This window comes from Chiloscyllium plagiosum, unplaced genomic scaffold, assembly GCF_037043375.1.
Source record: "Chiloscyllium plagiosum isolate Xiang-an unplaced genomic scaffold, Cpla_swu_hap1 HiC_scaffold_19, whole genome shotgun sequence".
Lineage (NCBI taxonomy): Eukaryota > Metazoa > Chordata > Chondrichthyes > Orectolobiformes > Hemiscylliidae > Chiloscyllium > Chiloscyllium plagiosum.
The window spans coordinates 19,121,345-19,145,098 of NW_028270157.1; the positions used below are offsets into that span (position 1 = coordinate 19,121,345).

Genomic DNA, 23,754 nt, shown 5'->3' on the forward strand with positions numbered 1-23,754 from the left:
CTTGTGTTTCGTTGCAGTGCCAGGGGTTGAGTACTTACTGCTGCCAGACCTGCCTGCTGTTCTCGAACAACCGCACAACAACCAAGGAATCCTGTGACCAGCACCAGGCTACCAGCGAAGATGAGAATACCGGCAGAGACAGCAAACGTACTGGATGGAAGAAGGCTCAAGTAATCTCTTTTTTCAGTCAACGTCCAAGTTCCAATGGTCAACACTCCAGCACCTGCCATCTAGAGATACATCAATAAATACCCGTTACACAAACTTGCGTACCTATGGCACAGCGAACAGAGGAACATTGCACAGCCACCAGTCAGTGAGACTAGAATCAAGGGTCACGGCCTCAGGATATTTAGAATTGAGGTGAGGAAACATTTCTTCACTCAGAGGGTGGTCAAACAGTGGAATTTGCTACTACAGAGGCTGGATCATTGAATATATTCATGAAAGAGATTGATAAATTATTAAATATTAAAGGCATCAAGGGGTATGGAGAGGAAGTGGGAATATCGTGTTGAGGTAAAGGATCAACCATGATAATATAGAATGGTGGAGCAGGCACAAAGGATCAAAGGGCCTACTGCTGCTCCTAATATCTATGACTACCCAGAGTATCAGGCCCAAAGTTTTCTGAAAGCCCAGCCTCACTGGCCCCTAGCAAGATGCTGTTTGCCTCCTCAGGCCCTGCATGCCATCCCTACACGCCCCTTGTGGGGTCCGAGATATTGGCCTCCGATCAGCTGGCAATTCTCTGAGACGGGATGGCACCTCCAGTCTATTTGTGGCCAACTTCCTTTCAATGGCTGCAGGCAGCTTTTCTTTACCTGGGCAGCACTCCCCCAAAACCCCCAGCCATTTCTAGCCAGTGGAGACCAGACTGCTTTACAAACTCCTACCAAACCTGTTCCAGTCCAAGGGAACCATCTTGTTTATCTGGCTGTGGATGGTGGTCTCTGCTATCCCTTTAGTCAAGTTCTACTCAATGTCACAAATGACTAACTATCTGGGCCATGCAGACTCCGTTGCCTTTCTTATTTCTTGTTTGCTTCTGCCAATGTTTTGGGATGTGACCGATTAAGATTCTAGTGAATAGGATAACATAGTGCCACAATGGACTGGCTCTATCAGCTAATGGAGCTACCCATGTAGTCTCAATCCACTGGCCTTCCCCCAAAGCCCTTTATATTTCCCTTCAAAGATTTGTCATGGAAATCATAGAAAATCACAGCACAGAAGGAGGCCATTCCACCCACCCTTTCAGGGCCTGCCTCAACTCACTTTCCAGCTGTAGCCTTATAAATTACATGTGCACATCTTGAAATGTATTTGAGAGTTTCTGCCTCTATTACCCATTCAGACCATGTGAAATCAACAAGGAAAACAGCAGAATGTCCTGTCTCAGTCTCCTGTAATTTTATACACAGCAATCAAATCTTCTCTCATGTTTTGCTACCCTGAACAATTCAACTAGCTCAACCCAGCATCCTGAGCAGACACAGACTTCAGCCATGACCTATGCTTGAACGAGGATGGTAGTATAATAGCCACGTCCCAAGACCAGTCAGGTTGAGGCTGGGGGAGTGGGGGGGGGGGGGGTTGCAGGTTCAAGTCTTGTCACAGCTGCTGACTGAACTGAAATTCAAAGCTTTTCACTGTGCCTTGGCATACGTGACAATAAACTCAATTCAAGTAACAAAGTCTGGATGATGATGACTCTGATGCATAAAAATCCACCTAATTCCCTAAGTGCCTTTTAGGGAAGGAAATTGGTCACTGTTACTTGACTTGGCCTACATGTGACTCCAGACCACATACCAATGTGGTTGATTGTTAATTGCCCTTTGAAATGGCTGAACAGGCATCTCAGTGCAAGGGGTAATTAGGGATGGGCAGGAAATGCTGACATTGCTGACAACTCCCACAAGATAATAAATTTGCTTTAAAAGGGTGCTGCACATGCTTAAAGTTTCCACTCTCATTCTGATTCTTATTAATTTATCAACAATAAACTTCTATAAATCTCCATTCCTGGCAACATTCTCATAAATCACCTCCGTACCCTCTGGCGCGATGAAGGAAGAATCTCAGGCATTGCGATTAATGTTGGAATGCAGCCCGATGTCACAAACTCAAAACAAAAATGCACACAACAATCTCACTCACATAGTTTTGTTTTTAAAATTGGCTTCTCCAAACTGTAACTTATTTTTATCAAATTATCTTTTGCAAGCTATTATTGTATCTACTTGCACATGCTTCAGGCTGTTTATTCCAGATCAAAGAATGCGCTTTGCAAAATGACAATCTTCTCCTCTCGCCTCTGGTTCTTTTACCAATTATCTTAAATCTGAGGCCCTCCGGTTACCAACCCTCTGTCACTGGAACTGCTTTACAAAATCAAAACCCTTCTTGACTTTGAACATCTCTAATAAATATCCCCTTCACTTTCATTGATCAGGAGAAAGTAAATCTACTTCTGCAGTTTTCCCAAAGTGCCTTTACAGAGGAACAGGAAGAGGGCATTCTGCCCCTTCTGGATGATCCATGTACCAATCTTTGCCCAGTATTCCACAATATCTTTGGAAAACTGAACCCTTTCATTTTTAGTTTTAACATGAGCAATCAATTTATTATCGTTTGCCATCTTCAGATGAGAGTTCCACAGATTTATCACTCTTTTGAATTTAGATGTGTGTTATTTAATTTCACTGCTGTAAGGTCTGGTTCCAATTTTTAGACTGTGCCCTGGCCCTAGTCTCCTCAACTAGGGGCAATAATTTCTCTCTAGCTATCATGTCTGTTCCTCTTAATATCTTGGGAACTTCCTTCAAGATAATCCCTTAATCTTCTAAATTCTATGTAATACAATCCTGCTCTGTGTAATCTCTGATTGTAATGTAACCTGAGGTAAACTCAATAAAGTACAAACCTACATTATGCACCTTTTGCCCTCAAAACTGTAATCTTTTAATCCTTGGTGCCATTCTGGTAAATCTGTGCTTCACTTCCTTTCAAAGCCAACATACCAATCATAAGACGTAGTGCCCAGAACTTTACACAGGGTATAACTGAGACATATAACTTCTACCCATTTCTAGTCTAGATATACAGGCATTCCATTAGCCTTCTTGGCTATTTTCTCTGAAATGTTTATGATGTTTCAATGTCCTACATACCTGACACCTTTCTAGTAAATTTCTTTTGCACCCTCAATCATTCCTGAAAAGGGAGGAATCAAATTCAGACACAATGCTCCAGCTGAAACCTTACCAATGTTACGTACAGATTTGTCATAACTTCTTTGCTTTTGCACTGATGCTTCTATTAATAAACCTAATGATCCCACATGCTTTTTAAACTGTCTTCTCAACCTGCCCTGCCGTCCTCAAGGAGTTAAGACCATATTCCACATCCCTTTATCCATCTGTTTGAGAACCCCCATTTCATAGTGTGTGAACCCCCATGTCAAAGTGTGCCATTTCTTTTATGTTGCTTCTTTTTGAAAAGATTGTCAAGAATGATGTAAATATAGCTCTTAGGATTAAAAGATATAGCGAGAAAGTTGGATGATCAGCCATAATGATTTTGAATAGTGGAACAGACTAATCTATAATCATTGAACTATATCCAAACAAATACCTAATTCTGACTCCTGGGGAACACAGGAGGTTTGTGCTCTGCTCTAGTAATGATTGTCAAATATTCATTGCAGTTTCAAAAGATGCTGGAAATTCAAAAGCAAACAGAAACGCAGGAAATACTCAGCTCGTCCTAATAAAAAGCCATCGGCCAGAAATATTAACTCTGTTTTCTCACTACACACAAGCTGGCAAAACTGCTGAGAATTCCCAGCGTTTTCTACTTTTCTTCTGTCTATCACTGTTATCAGCATTTTATCTTTTAACCAATTTCATAACATCCCAGAGCCATACAGAGTGGAAACAGACCCTTCGGTCCAACCAGTCCACGCTGACCATAATCCCAAACTAAATTAGTCCCACCTGCCTGCGCTTGGCCCATATCCCTCCAAACAATTTTAATTTATGTACTTAGTTACATGACTTTTAAATGTTATAACTATACCTGCATCCATCAGTTCTTCTGGAAGCTCAGTCCACATATGACTCACACTGTGTAAAAAAAAAGCCCCTCAAGTCTTTTCAAAATCTTTCTCCTCTCACCTTAAAAATGTGCCCTCTTGAATTGAAATCCCCACCATAGAGGAAAGACACCTGCTATTCACTTTGTCTGTACCTGTCATGACTTTAAAAACTTCTATAAGGTCATCCCTCAACCTCCTACATCCATTGAAAAGGTCCCAGCCCATCTAGCCTCTCCTTATCTGCAGTTACACTAACACCACTCCCCCCCTGCCTATTCCTCCATTACATTGGTGACTGTATCAGCGCTGCCTCATGTTCCCACAAGGAGGTTAAACAGTTCATCAACTTTACCAACACCTTCCACCCTGACCTCAAATTCTCAGCAACTTCCCTCCCCTTCCTGGACCTCTCCATCAACATCTCTGGCAACCGACTAACCACAGACATATACTACAAGCCCACTGACTCCCACAGCGACCTAGACTACACGTCCTCCCACCCAACCTCCTGTAAAAACGCCATCCCTTATTCCCAATTCCTCCGCCTCCACTGTGTCTGTTCTCAGGATGACCAATTCCACCTCAGTAAGTCCCAGGTGGCCTCCTTCTTCCACGATCACAACATGGCTTCCCACGTGGTTGATGATGCCTCCAGCACATCTCCTCCACTTCACGCACCACCGCCCTTGAACCCCACCCCTCCCAACGCAAACGGATGCTGCCTGACCTGCTGTGCTTTTCCAGCACCACATTCTTGACTCTGATCTCCAGCACCTGCAGTCCTCACTTTCTCCTTATAACTCAAACCTTCCATTCCCAGCAACATCCTGGTAAATCTCTTCTGAACCCTGGATAAAAGCAAATTACTGCGGATGCTGGAATCTGAAACCAAAAGAGAAAATGCAGCTTTGACAAAGGATCAGTTAGACTCGAGACGGCAGCTCTTTTCTCTCCTTACAGATGCTGCCAGACCTGCTGAGATTTTCCAGCATTTTCTCTTTTTGTCTCTTCTGAACCCTCTCCAGCTTAACAGAATCCTTCCAACAATAGGGCAACCCGAACTGGACACAGTACTCTACAACAGGCCTCACCAATGTCCTGTAGAACCTCACCATAATGTACCAACCCCTACACTCAAAGGTCTGAGTAACGGAGGCAAACATGCTAAACACCTTCTTAACCACCTTGTCTCTACCACCCTGCCATTTTCCTATTATTATGCGGGCTTTAATTTTGCTAGCACATCAATTGTATAATATTTTATCCAACGTGTCCAACACATCAATTCCAATATCTTCATCAAGTCAAATTAGTTGAATTCAGTCAAATTAGTCAAACATGTTTTAGACTTTCTGACTTCCAATTAGTGGCCCATACTTTCCAATTTACCACTAGTTTTTTCTCAGATTATTGTCTCTAAATCTTCCTCGATCACCAGTATTAGCCTGATTGGCATATAGCTCTCAGTTTTATTTCCCCCTTTTCTTTAAATAAGGCTATAAAATTTGCAATCGTCTAGCTCTTTGCATCATTCCCATACCCGAAAAGATGGGAACAATATATTGATCATCTCCACTTTCTACCTTTTCTCCCTGACATTCCACCCAGATCAGGTAAGTTTCTGCCTGTGAACACTGGCATTAAGTAACTTCCTGTCAACCACAGTTGCACCTGAAAAACATCTAGTAGCTGAAAGTATCCAGGACAGATAAAGTGTCTCAAATATTTGAGCAATAGGTTAAGTGAGCTGCCCTGCATTGGCTACATGGGTTGTATTTTCTGCTAACCGGATGCTGCTGTTAATCCAAGAAAAAGAGATTTTCTGCCTACCACACGATTGATATGGATTTCAGAAGGAGTGAAACACTAGGTGCATAGGCTGTACGTCCCAACGATTGGCTGGTTGAGTGAAACATCATGTTCCTTGAGTAGTTTGTTACAGGCAGAGTACTAAACGTACTCAACCAGCCCACACTTGAAAAAGTCAAGACAACACGTCTACAATAAGTGTGATTCTGTGATTGGGAAGCACTTGCTGAACAATCATGAGTGCATTGCATGCGACACGTACAGTGACCCATTCGCTCAAAATAAAATGAACATGTTGCTTCATTTGTGAATTACCCAGGAGCTTGGGGAGCCAATAGTTTCCCATGGTTGTTGCCATCCGCCATAGTTAACTTGCTTAACCCGTGAGCAGTCTTTCTCTTTTGGTATAAATTGTTGTGATTATTTGAAATTTGACATTGTTGCATTTGTCTTGGATGAGTGCAGGATGAAAAGACTCAGTAACGTGTCTTTTTCTCTCTTTCTTCAGCAATATTCAGGTTTTCCTTTTTCTATTCTTTTTCAATCCAATATCGTTACTGCCTCCTTTTCTTTACTGTGATATTGACTGTAGCATTTTTGGTACTGCGGGCAGATGCAAAATACTCATTTAATACCTTGAGCATTCCCGTGCCTCCATCTGTCTGCCTTCTATATGAATCATTTCTTCAGCACCATATGTCTTTGAATAACAAACCCTATTAATTATCTCACACCCAAATCTGGTGCTTTTACGTCTCAAGTCTTCCTGCTGAAAAGGAGCGAAAGCAATGTTCTTCCTCAGTACCATTCCAGGCCCCTGGTCTCTCCACCTTTACAACATCCGAGCAGCACCTTAGAAGATGGTTGTTAGTTTACGCTATCGAAATTGCTGGAGAAGCTCAGCAGGTCTGGCAGCATCTGTGAAGAAAAATCAGAGTTAACATTCTGGGTCACCAGACTTGCTGAGCTTTTCCAGCAATTTCTGCTTTTTGGTCCTGATTTACAACACCCATAGTTCTTTCGGTTTTCTCCTTTTTGTTTTGATGGTTGTGGATGTCACTGGCGAGGTCAGTGGTTATTGTCCATCCTTAACTAGCCTGGAACTGAGCAATTAACAGTTCACTGTATTGCTTTAGGTTTGGAGTCACCTGTAAGCCAGACCAGGTAAGGACCACAGATTTCCTTCCCTATAGGAAATTGGTGAACCAGACTGCTTGATCGATGATATTTGCCACACCAATGTTACTCAGACTAACGTTCAATTCCAGATTTATTAATTGAATCTGAAATAAAACCTGCAGCAGCTGTCATGATGGGATTTGAACTCTTGCCGCCAGAGACATTAGCCTGGGTCACTGGATTACAAACCATGCCACCACCTCTCCTTACCTACCAATGACTATTGTCTGACTTTCAGGAGTTCCAATGCTCTTTTTATTTACACTTGAATGCACCGAACACTGCTAATCGCTCTCAGGTAGTCTTCTGCACTTTAAGTCTCAATATCAATGTCAGAGTTACAGCTTCATGTACATCATCATCATTAACTTCTTCATTCTCACTGTATTACAGACATTTCACAGAATATGTCCAGCCACCTTACTCAGCAATGTTCAGCAATTATCAGCACACTTACCCAGAAGAAGAAATTATAAACAAACAGCAGGTACTTTAAGCAGATGGTTAGACAGTCTTCTGAATCCTCTTTGCATTTTTCTGTCATCATCTTTCACTGAAACACAGACAAAGGAACATCACAAATCAACACATTATTCAAACAGAACCAACAAGAAATGTTCCCATTTTGATGAAATGGATGTCCCCTAATATTGTTCTTTATCCCAGTTATCAACAGACTTATTAAAATCGTTATCAGTTTTGTAACTTTTGGATTAGTTAACTATTCAACTTCAATTTCCCTTTCTTCCTGCATGCAATGGAGCTCCATGGTAATTGTTTAAGACAAGAGGTCTTCAGTCCTATCTAAATATTCCCTTTACCTCTTCTAAGCCTCCTACCCATAACTTCAGCCCATCTAACCCTCCTATTGAGAGTTTGCATTTGCTGTACTTCTAATTAACATGAATCCATGGTTAAGGTTAATCGATGCATCCCACCACTTCCGTGTTCCTGTACTCTGTTCTACATACACCATACTTATAGTAAAAAAGGATTTGCCTATGTTTTTCTTTTTGCTTTTGTTACCTTTCATTTGAAGTGCGATTCCTTGTGTTTAAATTTTGAACGGGATAGAAAATTGTACTTGGGTCCAGCCTGCCCATATCATTTCAAATTTAAAACCTTTCTAACCATATCTCCACTTACTTTCCTCGTTTCATCTTTTCTCACACATCATTCCAATAAAATATGGAGTTAACAGTTTAACACTTCTCAGCATCCCAATAAATGAACATTCAGTCCCATTAACCCAGTAATGGAACATTCTGTCCCCAGTAACTGAACATGTTGTCCTGTATAGGCAAAGATGAGTACTGCAGATGCTGGAAATCAGAGTCTACATTAGAGTGGTGCTGGAAAAGTACAGCCGGTCAGGCAGCATCCGAGGAGCCGGAAAATTGACATTTCGGGCAAAAGCCCTTCATCAGGAATGAAGGCTTGGCTTTTGCCAGAAACATCGATTTTCCTGCTCCTCAGATGCTGCCTGACTGTCTGTGCTTTTCCAGCACCACTCTAATGTAGATACTGTCCTGTATTCCCAATAACTGAATGTCTGCCTGCATCAATAACTGAGAACGTTTTACTCTAACTTTGTTTAATAATATTTTGATGAAATGCCTTGGGCTGTTTCATGGTGTTAAATGAGCTATACAAATTGCTGCCACATTCCTGTAAATGAAAACCCTCTCTATCAATGAAACACTTTTTCTGAAATAGGGTATCCAAATCTGCAGGCAGTGATGGTCTTCACAGAACCAATTCTAATTTAAAGTGTCCTCTCTAGATTGACATGTACAATACTTACAATGATTGCATTCATTGTAAGTATTGTAACATGTCAATCTAGAGAGGACACTTTAAAAACTGAGTTTAAAAACTGAGTCAACACCGTTAAATGGATAATATGGTCATTATCACACTGTCGTGTTGTGGGAGCCACCTGTGTGCAAATTGACTGCCATATTCCCCTTGTTAAAAATAACTCATTCACTGTGAAGTGCCTTGGGAAGTCTTATGGTCATAAAAATTGTAGTGTAAAGGCAATCTTAATCTGGTCAGATAATGTGCACCTTATAACACAGGATGGCCTCTATGGAATTAATACTCATTCCTCATAAAATATAATAGTTACTACATTAAAATTCTTACCTGTGGATTGATAAATTGTAATCAGATTTATAGATATTTTGATTTCAAACTAAAGGATAAAACCAAATGAACCATTCAGCCTATGCTGTCTTTACTGGTCAAGAAGGCAGCTATTCCAGTTCATCCTGTTATAATAGTGTTGAGGTGCCTGGGTACCAATCACTAGTGGCTTATAGTTGAGAAAGGTTTATTACATCTTATAACTGAAATCAAATTAGATCAGATTCCCTACAGTGTGGAACCAGGCCCTTCGGCCCAACTAGTCCACACTGACCCTCTGAAGAGTAACCCACCCAGACCCACTTCCCTCTGACTAACGCACCTAACACTACGGGCAATTTAGCATGGCCAATTCACCTGACTTGCACATCTTTGGACTGGGGGAGGAAACCCATGCAGACACGGGGAGAATTGCAAACTCCACAGTCACCTGAGGCGGGAATCAAACCCAAGTCCCTGGCGCTGTGAGGAAACACTGCTGACCATTGAACCACTGTGCTGCCCTATTACATGAACTCTTCGATATATTAATTATTTCTAACAAATGGTAGGGAAGACACAAGTGTTTTCATCAGTGGAAAATGCCAATGTTCAACAAATCCCAGGCTCTGTTCAGTGGTTGTGTTCGATATCAGACTGGGTGGAGTTTCAGCATAGCCCATACATTAACTCTTCCATGACTATTAACCTCTCCAAAAAATCGCATCTCCACCTTTTGATCCATGGTGTTTTGAGTGCATATTCAGGTATTTTTAAAAATAGGATGATGGTTTCTGTATCTCTCACCCTTACAGGCAGGTGAAAATATGTCTCATCAACTCCTTTTCAACCTTCTACCAATTACTTTAAAACTATATATACTTGTTGTTAACATCACCGATAAGGGAAAAGCCTCTCATAATTTTATACACCTCAATTAAATCTCCCCCTAGCCTCCTCTGTTTCCAAGGAAAGCCTAAGCAATCTTTCCTCATTGCAGAGCCAGCAACATCCTCTAGGGGATGCTGGCATAGTTCTCCAGCACTCTAGAGGCCTAGATGAATGTTCAGGGGACATGGGTTTAAATCTCATCACTGCAGTTGATGCGATTTGAATTTATTTGGTAATATCTATAAAATAAAGCTAACCTCAGTGATGGTAACCATAACAACTACCCTCCAATGCTCTTAAAAACCCAAATGATTTACTACTGAATGAAATCTGCTCTGCTGGTCTATGTGACTCCAGGCCTACAGCAATGTGGTTGACTAGGAGCCCTTCTGAAGTGGTGCTGGAAGCTACTCAGTCGACGGAGATAGGCACCAAAGTCTATCCTTGCCAATGATACCCACAACCCCATTGAGAATAACTGGTCTGTAAGCTCTCCAGTGCAATTGGGTACTTTCTGTCATGTGAAGGTGGGTACTGCAGATGCTGGAGATTATAGAGTCAAGATTAGAGTGGTGCTAGAAAAACACAGCAGGTCAGGCAGCATCCGAGGAGCAGGAAAATCGAAAGCCTGATGAAGCTTTTCCTCACCACTCTAATCTTGATTTTCTGTCATGCCCAGAATTAACTCCATGACATTGTCAACAGTTCAACATAACCCCCCCACACAACCATTCAAGAAACATACCTCCCCATCCCTTCTTTATCATTTCTTGACACCAATCCATCCTGTTACCTTCAGAGATTTGTGGACATACATTCAAAGTTTAAATCGTGGCAAATTTCACCTGCAATATATCAAGCTGAAAGTTTAAACTGGGCAGATTCCTATTGAAGCAATTTGACTGGGTATCTCCCTCCTGTAATGCCAGGAAGAGGAGCATGTAATAATATTAGGTGAGGACATTACTGGGTTTGGCCAAATAGAGCTGAATTCTGCAGGGCAATGTGTAAATTTCCCACAAACTAGTTGGTGTACTGATATGCCACCCCAGTTCCATCTCTGGGTTAATCTGAGAGAGGCTGATCAGTGGTAAATATCCAGTTAGGATAGTCACAGATGGTGGGCAGGCTATCACTGAGGATGAAACTCAATGGCAGACCAGGGGGAATGGTGCCTTTATAATTTAACCCCCTGGAATTGAAAGCTAATCTCAACCTCTGGCAACTATCTTCTATAAACCCATCTGGTTCACTAAGGTCCTTCAGGGAAGAAAATCTGCCATCCTAAATCTGGAGTCACATGGCCAACATGTGACTCCGGATCCACAACAATAATGTTGATTCTTAACTACCCTCTGAAATAGCTGGGAAAGATCTGCAGTCAAGGGCAATTAAGGATGTGCACCAAACGCGAGTGCAGCCAAGGACTGGACCAATGGAGTGGAAATTCAAAACTTAAATAAAATACATACTCGTTCAGACAGACTAGCACCTTCTAAATAAAGGGTTAAATACACTAAAATCAAAGCCAGCATTTGAAGTGTTTGATTCAGTGTTTTTTGGAAGTAAAATTCTCCATTTATTTACAAGCATTGATTTAGAAAAAGCTCTCATCAACGATAATCCAAATACAGAAAATTGGAATATTGCTGGATGCATCATTTGAGCTTTGCGTTTGATAGTGTGTGTGAAATATAATTACTGTATGTGTGTCACAGCCGCCCACTGAGACACTCTGAATCCAAACTCATAGCAATATGTGAAGACCTTTCATATTCATAATTATTGACTACAAACAGGACCATATATAGTAAAGGACATATTTATAAAAATTGTCATGGAATTGTAGAATCGTAAAGCACAGAAGCTACTTGCTGTCCAAAATACCATGTGCTGGTATTTTGAAAGAGGGTTACCAATTACTCCCACTCATCCTCCCCAAGTGAGTCAGTTAGCTCAGTTGACCGAATAGCCACTGTGCTAATGCAGAATGATGCCAGTAGTGTAGGTTCAATTCTTATAGCAGCTGAGGTTACTGTAAAGGACTCTCCTTCTCAATCTCTTTTTCTCACCTGAGGTATGGTGTGGTTAAACTCATCACCAGGTTGATCTCTCTAATGAGATAGACTATGGTGATGTTATTTTTACCACTTTGTTCATAATCCCACAATTCAGCTCTCTACAAATCCACGCACGATTGCTGTCTAAAGGTTCCTATGGAATCTGTTCCCAAAAAGCTTTTATGTTGGGTGTTCTATACCTTAACAACTATCCATGTGAAGAAATTCTTTCTCATCTCACAATTGTTTATTTTGCCATTTAACTAAGTCGCTGACCTTAGTTTACTGACCCATTTGCTAAAGAAAACAGTTTCTCAATCATTAAAGCACCTCTCATAATTTAGAGTGTATCTGTACTGTTATTATCTCTGACAGACAGATTTTTGGGCTCTCAGGGAATCCTGGGATATGCAGACTGGATGGGAAAATGGAGTTGCAGCCATCAGAGGCACTGAAGTTTCAAGGGCAGTCTGGCTTACCCTAGGTCCTATCTCTTACATTTATGCATTTGACCTCCACTTAATCTTCTCCACTTTAAAGAGAACAATTCTGCTTTTTTCTTTTACTCACCCACAAGTTCGGGATGTTGCTGGGTGGTACAACATGTATCACCTATTCCAAATGGCCCTTGGGAAGCTGGTGGTGAGCTGCCTTCTTGAATCACTGTTGTCTATGTGGTGTAGGGATACCTTGCAGCATCTCGAAGGAGGAAATTTGACCCAGCAGAAGTGAAGGAACGGTGATATATATTTCCAAGCCGAGATGGTGAGTGTCTTAGGAACTAAAGTCACATATTCCTGGTACTATTTTCCTCACCACCCTCTCCAAGGCCTGAGCATGCTCCTATTGTGTAGTTTCTGAATTGGACAACACTCCAGCTGAGGCCTGACCAGGGGTTTGTAAATGGATCAGTGTAGCTTTCCTCTTTTTGTATTCGCATTCCTCTTTACAATCAACTCAGCCTATGAAGACAGACACGATAGGCCGGGGTTGTTTTCCTTATAGCAGAGAAAGCTGAAGGGGAGGTCTGATTGAGGTGTACAAAATTCTGAGGGACATGGATAGAGTAGATGGGAAGAACATTTCCCCTTGGCAGAGGGGTCATTTACCAGAGGGCCACATTTTTAAGGTAGGGAGCACGTGGCTTAAAGAGGATTTGAGGGAAAAAGTTTTCACCCAGAGGACACTGACTATCTGGAACTCACTGTCTAAAAGCGTGATCGAGGCAGATATGATCAAGACATTTCATAGTTATTTAGATGAGCACTTGTAATGCTACAGCATATAACACTATGGGCCAACTGTTGGAAACTTGGATCAGAAGTAGTAGATTCTTGATGACTGGCATAGATAGGACGAGCAGAAGGGCTTCTTTCCATGCTGTAAAACTTTAAGACTTGATTATTATTATCACAGAATCGCTAACTCTGTTTGTAGTACAGCTGTCCAAAATTTAGCACATAAGATATGAGTCAGGTGGACTTTACAGGGTCAACGGGGCTGGGATCACCATTTCCAGTCAATGCTGGGTCATGTGTATAATTTCATTCCTCTTCTCACATTTCTTCATGGTTTGATACAACTGAGTGGTTTGCCAGGCCTTTTTGGAGGGAAGTTAAGAGTCAACTACATTTGAAGCATGATGTCAACCTGGCCTTGTGGGTGACTCATTCACTCCGAGTCAGAAAGTCATTGTTTCAAGGAAGCCACTCCACTGCTGCCTTGAATGTGAGAGGCACTGCCTTTCAGGTGATACACTAGATCATGAGTACCCGTTCATTCAGGTGGATGTAAATTCAGAGATTACTCACAACCAATGCAACTTTCCTCGTGCTTGTTCCTCTGTAAAACATTGCCATTACAGAATGTCTGCCCTCAAAGAACACGGGAAACAAATCCCCAGGCACCTCCCTTTGTACGTTTGGTGAAGATCCTATTTTATATCCGAAGCAATTTTCCAACAAGCAAAAATATCTCCCCTAATTGTCTATCAAAATCCTTCAAACTTTGAATCCTTCTATTGGATGTCCAATTGACTCTCTCTCTTCTAATGAAAACATTTCCTATTTCTTGAGTCTCTCCCTAGTGCTGAAGTATTTTAATCTCTTATCTCACAACTGGTGTATGCCACATACCCTCCACCTGACACTCTTCCTAAAGTAGGAGAAAGTGAGGACTTCAGATGCTGCAGATCAGAGTCAAAAAGTGTGGCGCTGGAAAAGCACAGCAGGTCAGGCAGCATCCGAGGAGCAGGAGAGTCGGCGTTTTGGGCATAAGCCCTTCATCAGGAATACAGCAAGTGCAGCAAAAACAGCTACAATACTTCCACAAACCTGTCCTGATATGATTGTGAGCTGCAAATAGGAATCGTCGAGTGTCAGCCTCAGGTTGAAAGTGGCTGATAATTCCTTTTCAAATTTAAATTTTCAATGTAAAGGGAGATCCCAATGTTGCTTTCTCAGAATATATTTCTAAAACAAAAACTGCTTTATTCAAACCAAAAAGAACACTGACAAAAAGGGATCAGTTTGAAACTCCTGATGGAGAAATATTGGTTTGAATTTCCAAGAGACGGCTTAGATTAATGAATCTCCCACAGCAATAGTGCTTCTATTCTTAAATAATAGAAGCACTATTATTTAAAAATTGCTTATAAGGGCATCACACAAAAGGCTCGTGGAAATATGGAACTTGCTGGTTCCCTTCACAAGACTTTGGATGCCGCGGCCAATTAGAGCTTCATTATGTAGGTTTGTGTTGGGGATGGTTATCATTTTGCAGCTGGGATATGTAGGCATAATGATAATATTTATCCAAGATTCATCGCCATAAAAATTCACTGCATCATAAATAAAACAATCAGTTGCTGAATTATCTGTCCTGCGATCTCAAGCATCTCAAGACAACCGCTGGTAATAAAATGAAAATGTTAAACAGGCAAACCACACTCTCTATGGGGTACAGCCAGGTGTAAGTGGGAGCTGGAACTATGACAGCAAACTAGCAAGAAATATAAATACTGTAATGTAATAGAGTTCATTACTATATAAAAAGGAAAAGAGTAGCAAAAAAAAAGGTGTTAATCCCCCAGAAGCTGAAATAGGAGAAATTATACTGGGGAATAAGATTCAATGAGAAATTAAACAAGTATTTTATATCTGTCTTCACAGCACAAAACATAGAAACCATGCCAGAAACAGTGGGAAGCCAAGGGTCTAATGACAGAGACAATGGGAGGAATTTAACTAACCTCAGCAGTGGAAATATACTGGAGCAGTAAGTGTTTGTGTGTGGAATGAACTTCCAGAGGAAGTGGTGGATGCAGGTACAGTTCCAACATTTAAAAGACATTTGGATAAAACATGAATAAGAATTGTTTGGAGGGATATGAGCCAACCACAGGCAGATGGGACTAGTTTAGTTTAGGATTATGGTTGGCATGGACTGTCTGGACCGTATTATATGACTGGATGACTCATGTTGTGGCTGTACAGGACATTGGTTAGGCCACTGTTGGAATATTGCATGCAATTCTGGTCTCCTTCCTATCAGAAAGATGTTGTGAAACTTGAAAGGGTTCAGAAAAAATTTACAAGGATATTGCCAGGATTGGAGGATCTGAGCTATAGGGAGAGGCTGAACAGGCTGGGGCTGTTTTCCCTGGAGCGTCGGAGGCTGAGGGGTGACCTTATAGAGGTTTACAAAATTATGAGGGGCATGGATAGGGTAAATAGGCAAAGTCTTTTCCCTGGGGTGGGAGAGTCCAGAACTAGAGGGCACAGGTTTAGGGTGAGAGGGGAAAGATATAAAAGAGACCTAAAGGGCAACTTTTTCATGCAGAGGGTGGTATGTGTATGGAATGAGCTGCCAGAGGATGTGGTGGAGGCTGGTACAATTGCAACATTTAAGAGACATTTGGATGGGTATATGAATGGGAAGGGTTTGGAGGGATATGGCCCGGGTGCTGGCAGGTGGGACGAGATTGGGTTGGGATATCTGGTCGGCATGGGCAGGTTGGTCCGAAGGGTCCGTTTCCATGCTGTACATCTCTATGACTCTACGACTCTATAACTCTAAATCCCATAGTCCTGATGACTCACTAGTATGCCAAAAGAATTATCAACAGAGATTATGGATCCATTGAAGTCCTCAATTGTGGCAGTATTGAATGGCAGAACAGGCTCAATATTCTCTGTTCCTTTGCTATCAGTTGTAATCTTCCAAAATTCTCCGGTGATCCCACTGAATTGGAAGGTAGTGAAAGGGGGAGAATTGAAAACAAGGAATACGTAGCTTGACATCAGTTCTGAAGAATACACTGGAATCCCTAATTCTCACCTTCATTTTCCTGTATTATCCCACAGCTTTTGAACTACTCACTAATTACAAAAGAAAATTCAGCCTTAATTACACTTAATGAACCAGCTAAGCAGTAACAAATTCCATGGATTGACTCCACTCTGAGGAAAAATAAATCCTCCTTGTCTCTGTGATAAATGGCAGCCCCTTTCTCAGAGATGCCCTTCATCCTCGAGTTTTCCACAAGGGGAAATAATCTCTGCATCTACCCTATCAACCCCGCCTAAGAATCTTGTATGTTTCAATAAGGTCACCTCAAATTCTTCCAACGTTCAATGGGTATAAGCACAATCTACTCAACTTCTCCTCAGAAGAAAATCCCTCCCTACCCAGGATCAATGAACTGAATCTTACCTGCATTGCTTCCAATGCCACTATCTTTCTTGAGATCTGGGGTCCAAAACTGTTCACAGTACTCAAGTATGGTCTAACTTGTGCCTTGCATTACTTTAATAAGAATTTCCTTTTTTAACATTATTTGTGCTAATACTCAATTCCTTATGAAATCAAAGTCAACATTCCATTCGCCTTCCTATTAATTACTGAATTTAGATGCTTGCTCTTTGAGACTTATGCATGAGGACTCCAAAATCCCTGTGGCTTGGCTTTCTGCAATCTTTCTCTATTTGAATAAAATTCAGGTTCTCTATTCTTCCTCCCAAAACACATTACTTCATCTTTTCCACATTATATTCCATCTTGCAAGTTTTTGTCCATTCACTTTACCAATATTTAGAGTAAATAACTGTGGCACAAGTACAGATCCCTGTGGCACACCACTAGTCACAGGTTCCATCCTGAAAATCTTCTCCTTATCCCAACTCTCTGTCTTCTATTAATTATCCAATCCTTTCTCCCCAATACCAAGGGCTCTTATTAAGTATTCTAACACGTGGTGCCTTATCAAATGCCTTCCGGAAATCTGAACATATTGCATCCACTGCTTCTCTTTATCTATCTTGCTTGCTATCTCCTCAAAGATTTCTAATAAATTTGTCAGGCATGATTTTCCCTTCATGAAGCCATGCTGACAGTGCTGGATTATATCATGTATTTCTAAATGCTCTGCTATCACATCCTTTATAACAGACTGACATTTCCCAAAAACAGATGTTCAGCTCTTTCCCTCTTTAAATAATTGGCAGTTTTCCAGACTTCTGAGACTTTTCCAGAATCTAAGAATTCTTGGAAGATTATTACCGGTGCATTCACTATTTTTGTCGCTACTTTTAAAAATATTGATGCATTCCATCAGGTCCAGGGGATTTTTTGGCCTTTTGTCCCATTAGTTTCCCTTGTACATTTTCTTCAGTGATAACTATTATATTTATTTCCTATCCCCCTTTTGCTCCTTAATTATTTATCATTTTTGGAATGCTATTAGTGTCTTCAGCCATGAAGATTGATGCAAAGTATTTGTACAAATCCTCCCAGTATTATTTCTGCAGTCTCATTCTCTAAGAGGCCGAAGGCACACGGGATGTGAGTAGGAGCCATAGCAAGACATTAGAAGGCAAATGGCCTGTTGGCCTTCACTATAAGAGACTTGGTGCAGAAGAATAAGGAAGTCTTGTTACAGTTCAACAGAGCTTTGGAGAGACCTTACCTCGAGCTGCAGTTTTGGTCTCTATTTTCAGGGAATACCTGTTTTGGAGACAGCACAGAGTAAGTTAATGAGATTGACTTCTCAGAGATAACAAGGATGAAAAGTTAACTAGAACTGGTCAAGACAGTCCAGGGTCTGCAAGAATGAGAGGTGATCTCGTCTAAACCTGGCTATTTCCCCCAGTTATAGAATCCAAAATTGAGAGTCACAGTGTTAGGATAAGGGATCAATCAGTTATGATTGAGAAGAGGGGAAATTCCTTCATTCAGACATTAATGAATCATTGAGATTTTCAACCCCGGAGAGGTGTGGATGCTCAGTCACTGAGCGTATTCAAGGCTGAGGATGACAGATTTCTGATCTCTCAGAGAGTCAAGGAATTGGGTGGGAAAGTGGAGCTGATGTAGAAGATCGGCCCTGATTAAGCTGAATGGTGCAGTAGACACAAGCAGCTGCATAATCTGCTTCTGTTTCCATTTCTCATATTGTTATGGGTGTCACTCAAGTAATGTGGTCTGGAGAAGTCATACCAGAATTGAATTTGTATGACTGTTTCTGTCTCCACAGATGCTGCCAAACCTGCTGTGTTCCTCCAGCATTCTCTGTATTTGATTTTGAGCAATGCGACTTTCTGTCTTTAACTTTCTTTCTTTACAAAGAGGGTGCTGGCTTATTGGTAACATCACCAGGCAACGTTCTGGGGACATGGATGTGAATTCCATCATGGTAGGTGGTGCAATTTGTATTTAAAAAGGAAAAAGCTAGCTTAATAGTAACCATTTAACTATTGTTGTTAAAATAAAACCCTAGTGGTTCACTAATCAGCTATTCTTACCCAGTCTGGTTTACACGCAACTCCAGACTCACAGCAATGTGATTGACTGTTAACAATCTGGGATGGGCAATAAAAGAAAGGGTCCACCCGAAACCCTTTACCTGCAGCTCCCCTTATACCCACCCCCAGTCCTGAAGAAACATTGACTTCTCCACCTCCTGATGCTGCCCTGGCTTGCTGTGTTCTTCCAGCCTCCTGCATGAGGTTGACTAATGTGGTGCCACTGTTTAAGAAAGGTGGTAAGGACAAGCCAGGGAACTATAGACCAGTGAGCCTGACATCGGTGGTGGGCAAGTTGTTGGAGGGAATCCTGAGGGACAGGATGTAAATGTATTTGGAAAGGCAAGGACTGATTAGGGATAGTCAACATGGCTTTGTGCATGGGAAACCATGTCTCACAAACTTGATCGAGTTTTTTAAAGAAGTAACAAAGAGGATTGATGAGGGCAGGTGTGATATATATGGACTTCAGTAAGGCGTTCGACAAGGTTAACATGGGAGACTGGTGAGCAAGGTTAGATCTCACAGAATACAGGGAGACCTCACCATTTGGATACAGAACTGGCTCAAAGATAGAAGACAGAGGCTCGTGGTGGAGGGTTGTTTTTCAGACTGGAGGCCTGTGACCAGTGGAGTGCCACAAGGAATGGTGCTGGGCCCACTATTTTTCATCATTTATATAAATGATTGGGATGTGAGCATAAGAGGTATAGGTAGTAAGTTTGCAGATGACACCAAAATTAGAGGTGTAGTGGACAGCGAAGAAGGTTACCTCAGATTATAATGGGATCTTGATCAGATGGGCCAATAGTCTGAGAATTGGCAGAGGGTGTTTAATTTAGATAAATGTGAGGTGCTGCATTTTGGGAAAACAAATCTTAGCAGGACTTATACACTTAATGGTAAGGTCCTAGGGAGTGTTGCTGAATAAAGAGACGTTGGAGTGCAGATTCATTGTTCCTTGACAGTGGAGTCACAGGTCGATAGGATAGTGAAGACGACGTTTGGTATGCTTTCCTTTATTGGTCAGAGTATGGAGTACTGGAGTTGGGAGGTCATGTTGCGGCTGTACAGGACATTGGTTGGGCCACTGTTGGAATATTGCGTGCAATTCTGGTCTCCTTCCTATCAGAAAGATGTTGTGAAACTTGATAGGGTTCAGAAAAGAATTACAAGGATGTTGCCAGGGTTAGAGCATTTGAGCTACAGGGAGTGGCTGAACAGGCTGGGGCTCTTTTCCCTGGAGCATTGGAGGCTGAGGGGTGACCTTACAAAGGTTTACAAAGTCATGAGGGGCTTTGATAGGATAAATAGACAAAGTCTTTTCCCTGGGGTGGGGGAATCCAGAACTAGAGAGCATAGGTTTAAGGTGAGAGGGGAAAGAGACCTAAGGGGCAATGTTTTCACTTAGAGGGTGGTACGTGTATGGAATGAGCTGCCAGAGGAAGTGGTGGAGGCTGGTACAATTGCAACATTTAAGAGGCATTTGGATGGGTATATGAATAGGTAAGGTTTGGAGGGATTTGGGCCGGGTGCTGGCAGTTGGGACTAGATTGGGTTGGGATATCTGGTCGGCAGGGATGGGTTGAACTGAAGGGTCTGTTTCCATGCTGTACATCTCTATGACTCTATGACTATATCTTCCCTGGATTCCAGCATCTGCAGGTTTTTTTGTCTCTAAATAAATGTTGGTCTAGTTAGCAAACCAGGCACATCCAATGAATAAATTTGTGGGAGCTATTGTGGTAGCATCCCTACTTTAGAGTCAGGAGGCCTGAGTTCAGGCTCTACTTGCTCCAGAAGTGTGAAATAACATCTCTGGACAGGTTGTTTAGAAATATATTTTTAAATATTGTGAACTTGCCTCCAGTAGCACTCAGTGTTCCAAAACTATACCATATGAACTGGTCTCTTTTCTCAACCTTTCTCAATCAGTCACAGACAGTAGTCTGTGTAGCAAAAAAAACCCCCAAAGAATGGGATATTAGAGAGGAAATTAGAGACAAAATCAGAAATTGCTGGAAAAACACAGCAGGTCTGGCAGCATCTGTGGAGAGAAAGCAGAGTTAATGTTATGGATCCAGTGACCTTTCCACAGAGCAGTCGGTATAGCAAACAAACTTACTCCAATAAATTAATCCCTGAATCCAACATTTAAAAAGTTCACTGATTTTTTTTTCAATTCTATCAGGATATTTAATTTATAAATTTTCTTTGCTGTTTACTAACAGTTTAATTTGCACAAGTGGAATAATCAAAGGTCGAGCTTGATTTTAGATGTGAGTTGATGTAGTGTTGGATGAACAATCTGATAATTTAGCAACAGTGGAGGAGTCAGGAGAAGTGGTGGTGAGGTAGAGCAGGATACGTGTAAATGCTAATGCTGTGTGCTTTCAGATAGTGTCATGTAGGGGAAGCATGCAGATGAGTAGCAGGAGGTGGCTACGGACGATTCCTGGGAAACATCAAAGCAACAACGTGAGAGCAGGAAGAGAACGTGGCTACAATTCCATGAATGAAAGGGGGAGAGCAATGCAGCCATTTGGACAACAGGAGAGAGATGTCAAAGCAGGTTGGTGGGATCATGTGTTGAAGCAGCAGACAACTCGAGATGGTCAAAGAGGGCAAGTTTATTTTACGTTATCTCGGTTACACAGGACCTCACTGGTAACATAAGACCCTTTGAGTGCTGTGGCATGGTTGGAATTCATTCACAAAATTGTTATGGTACAGAAGGTGGTCATTTGGCCCATCACATCTACATCTGTTCTATTACATCGAGTCAATTCCCTGCCAATTCCCCACATCCCTCACTCCATTTCTATCCAAATAATCACCCCTTCCGGAGAAACAAACATCATGGGCTGGGCCATAGAGTCTTACAGCATGGAAACGGACCCTTCAGCCCAACTCGTCCATGCCATCCAGATTTCCTAAACTGAACCAGTCCCACTTGCCTGCATTTGACCCGTATCCTTCTAAATCTTTCCTATGCAGGTAGCCATCCGAATGCCTTTTAAATTCTGTAATTGTACCGGCCTCTGCCACTTGTTCTGGCAGCTCATTCCATACATACACCACCCTCTCTGCCAAAACGTTGCCCCTTAGAACCCTTTTAAATCTTCCCCCTCTCACCTTAAACCTATGCCCTCTAGTTCTGGGCTCCCTCACCCTTTGGGGAAAAAGACCTTGGAGAAGATGGTGGTGAACTGCCTTCTTGAACCACTGCCTTCCTGAATTACTGCCTTCCAGGTGGGAATTGAAGGGAGGTGGGGAAAGATTGGGCCAGGATGCGATGAAAACCCCTTCGGGATGTTGTGAGGCTGAGGGAAGGGGCGAGTGTTGACAAAGAGTGGATGAGTCTGCTGAATTTGGAGGTGGGACAGAGGGCTGAGTGAAAGGGGACAGGGGAACAGTCCCTAAGGGGTAGGGATTCTGTCTAACGATGTCAGTTCACAGGAGGATGGGGAGAAAGAGAGAGAAAGACAAGGACACCCAGCTGAGAGCCCTCCCCCCGGAGCAGGATAAGAGGCCTCGGGTATATCCCGGAGCCTCAATCCGCAGGCACTCAGTGCAGGGGCCGCAGTATACAGAGGCCGGGTGCAACTGCGGAGAGAATCCCTGCTCTCAGCCCCGGGGTCACAATCCCCACTCTCAGGCAACCCCAGGCCGGATCCACTGCTCACTGTGTGTGTGTGTGGAGTGGGCGTCCCTTATGTTGACTGCTCCTGATGCACTTAGATCCACATTGATGCGGGATCTGGGAATAATCCCAATAAAACACCCAGAGCTCATAGTCAGGATCTAGTTCAAACTGCGGGATCCACAAAGTTGGAGATTTGTGCCAGGGGTTTCAGATTTATTTCAGCAAGTTCTTTCCAAATAAACTCAAAAACCCAAACATTTTTCCCCCCCTCATTCCCATCCGCCTACTCTAACAGCAATTCTTATGAGGAACTCACAATATCTTTGACTGAACTCACCAATATCTGGAGGGTAATGATTCTCCTGCTCCCGAAATCTGCTGCCCATGCTCAAATAAAAAAGGTTGATAAATGATTACCGGTCTGTTCATCTCGTTCCCAACGCTCGCCCTACGATCAATGAACTCACCAGCACGATTACAACAACAGCTTCATTTAAATAGCACCTTCGGGTCATAATGCAATCCCCGGGCACTTTGCAGAAATATTAATGAATACAGTTTGACGCGGAAGAATATATTAAGTCAAAGGACACAAAGTTTCGTCAAATATTTCAAGGAGTCACTTGAAGGAGTGACAGTCAGGGAGGGGATTTTAATTTTTAAAATTGAGTAATTGCTTAATCCGAAGGCAAAGTCTCTCATGAGCACGGGGTGGGGTGAAAGCGAGTAGAGTCACAGACATCTAGAGCACAGAAAATGATCCTCCAGCCCATCACCTCCTTTCTGGTTAAAAAAACACATATTCCATTTTCAAGCACACAGTGCATAGCTTTGCATGCATTGGCATCACAAGTACATATCAAAATACTTCATAAATGTTATGAGGTTTCTGCCTCTGCCACTCTTACAGGTAGTGAGCTTGAGATTCTCACCACCCTCTGGATGAATTGGCACAAGTTAGCACATTTTTCTTGACATCAAATTTTACAGGACATGAAAGGCCAGGCTGGAGTGCCTCAGAAAACTAATACCTGGCGTTATCAAAAACACAAATGAGGGTCTCAGCAGCAGAGAAAAACTGCTGTTACAACAACAACTTGGTCAACAGCAGACATTATGCATTCAGATGGCACAGACGTT

At 42.1% G+C, this 23,754-nt stretch overlaps 1 protein-coding gene across 3 annotated transcripts in view; it reads right to left on the bottom strand.

Annotated features, from left to right (window-relative positions):
- Positions 1-23,056, bottom strand: part of tspan11 (tetraspanin 11) — a 73,258-nt gene extending 50,202 nt beyond the window's left edge. Inside the window, exons 1-4 of one of the 3 annotated variants that reach the window (XM_043709831.2) lie at positions 22,952-23,011; positions 18,134-18,171; positions 7,548-7,643; positions 39-230 (exon numbers count right to left, since the gene is read on the bottom strand). In XM_043709831.2, coding sequence (XP_043565766.1) covers positions 39-230; positions 7,548-7,637 — 282 coding nt within the window. In that variant the 5' untranslated portion in view covers positions 7,638-7,643; positions 18,134-18,171; positions 22,952-23,011. Of the gene's footprint in view, positions 1-38; positions 231-6,226; positions 6,830-7,547; positions 7,644-18,133; positions 18,172-22,951 lie in introns of those variants that run through there. The other 2 variants (XM_043709832.2, XM_087996894.1) reach the window with 2 other exon arrangements.
- Positions 23,057-23,754: the final 698 nt, after the last annotated feature.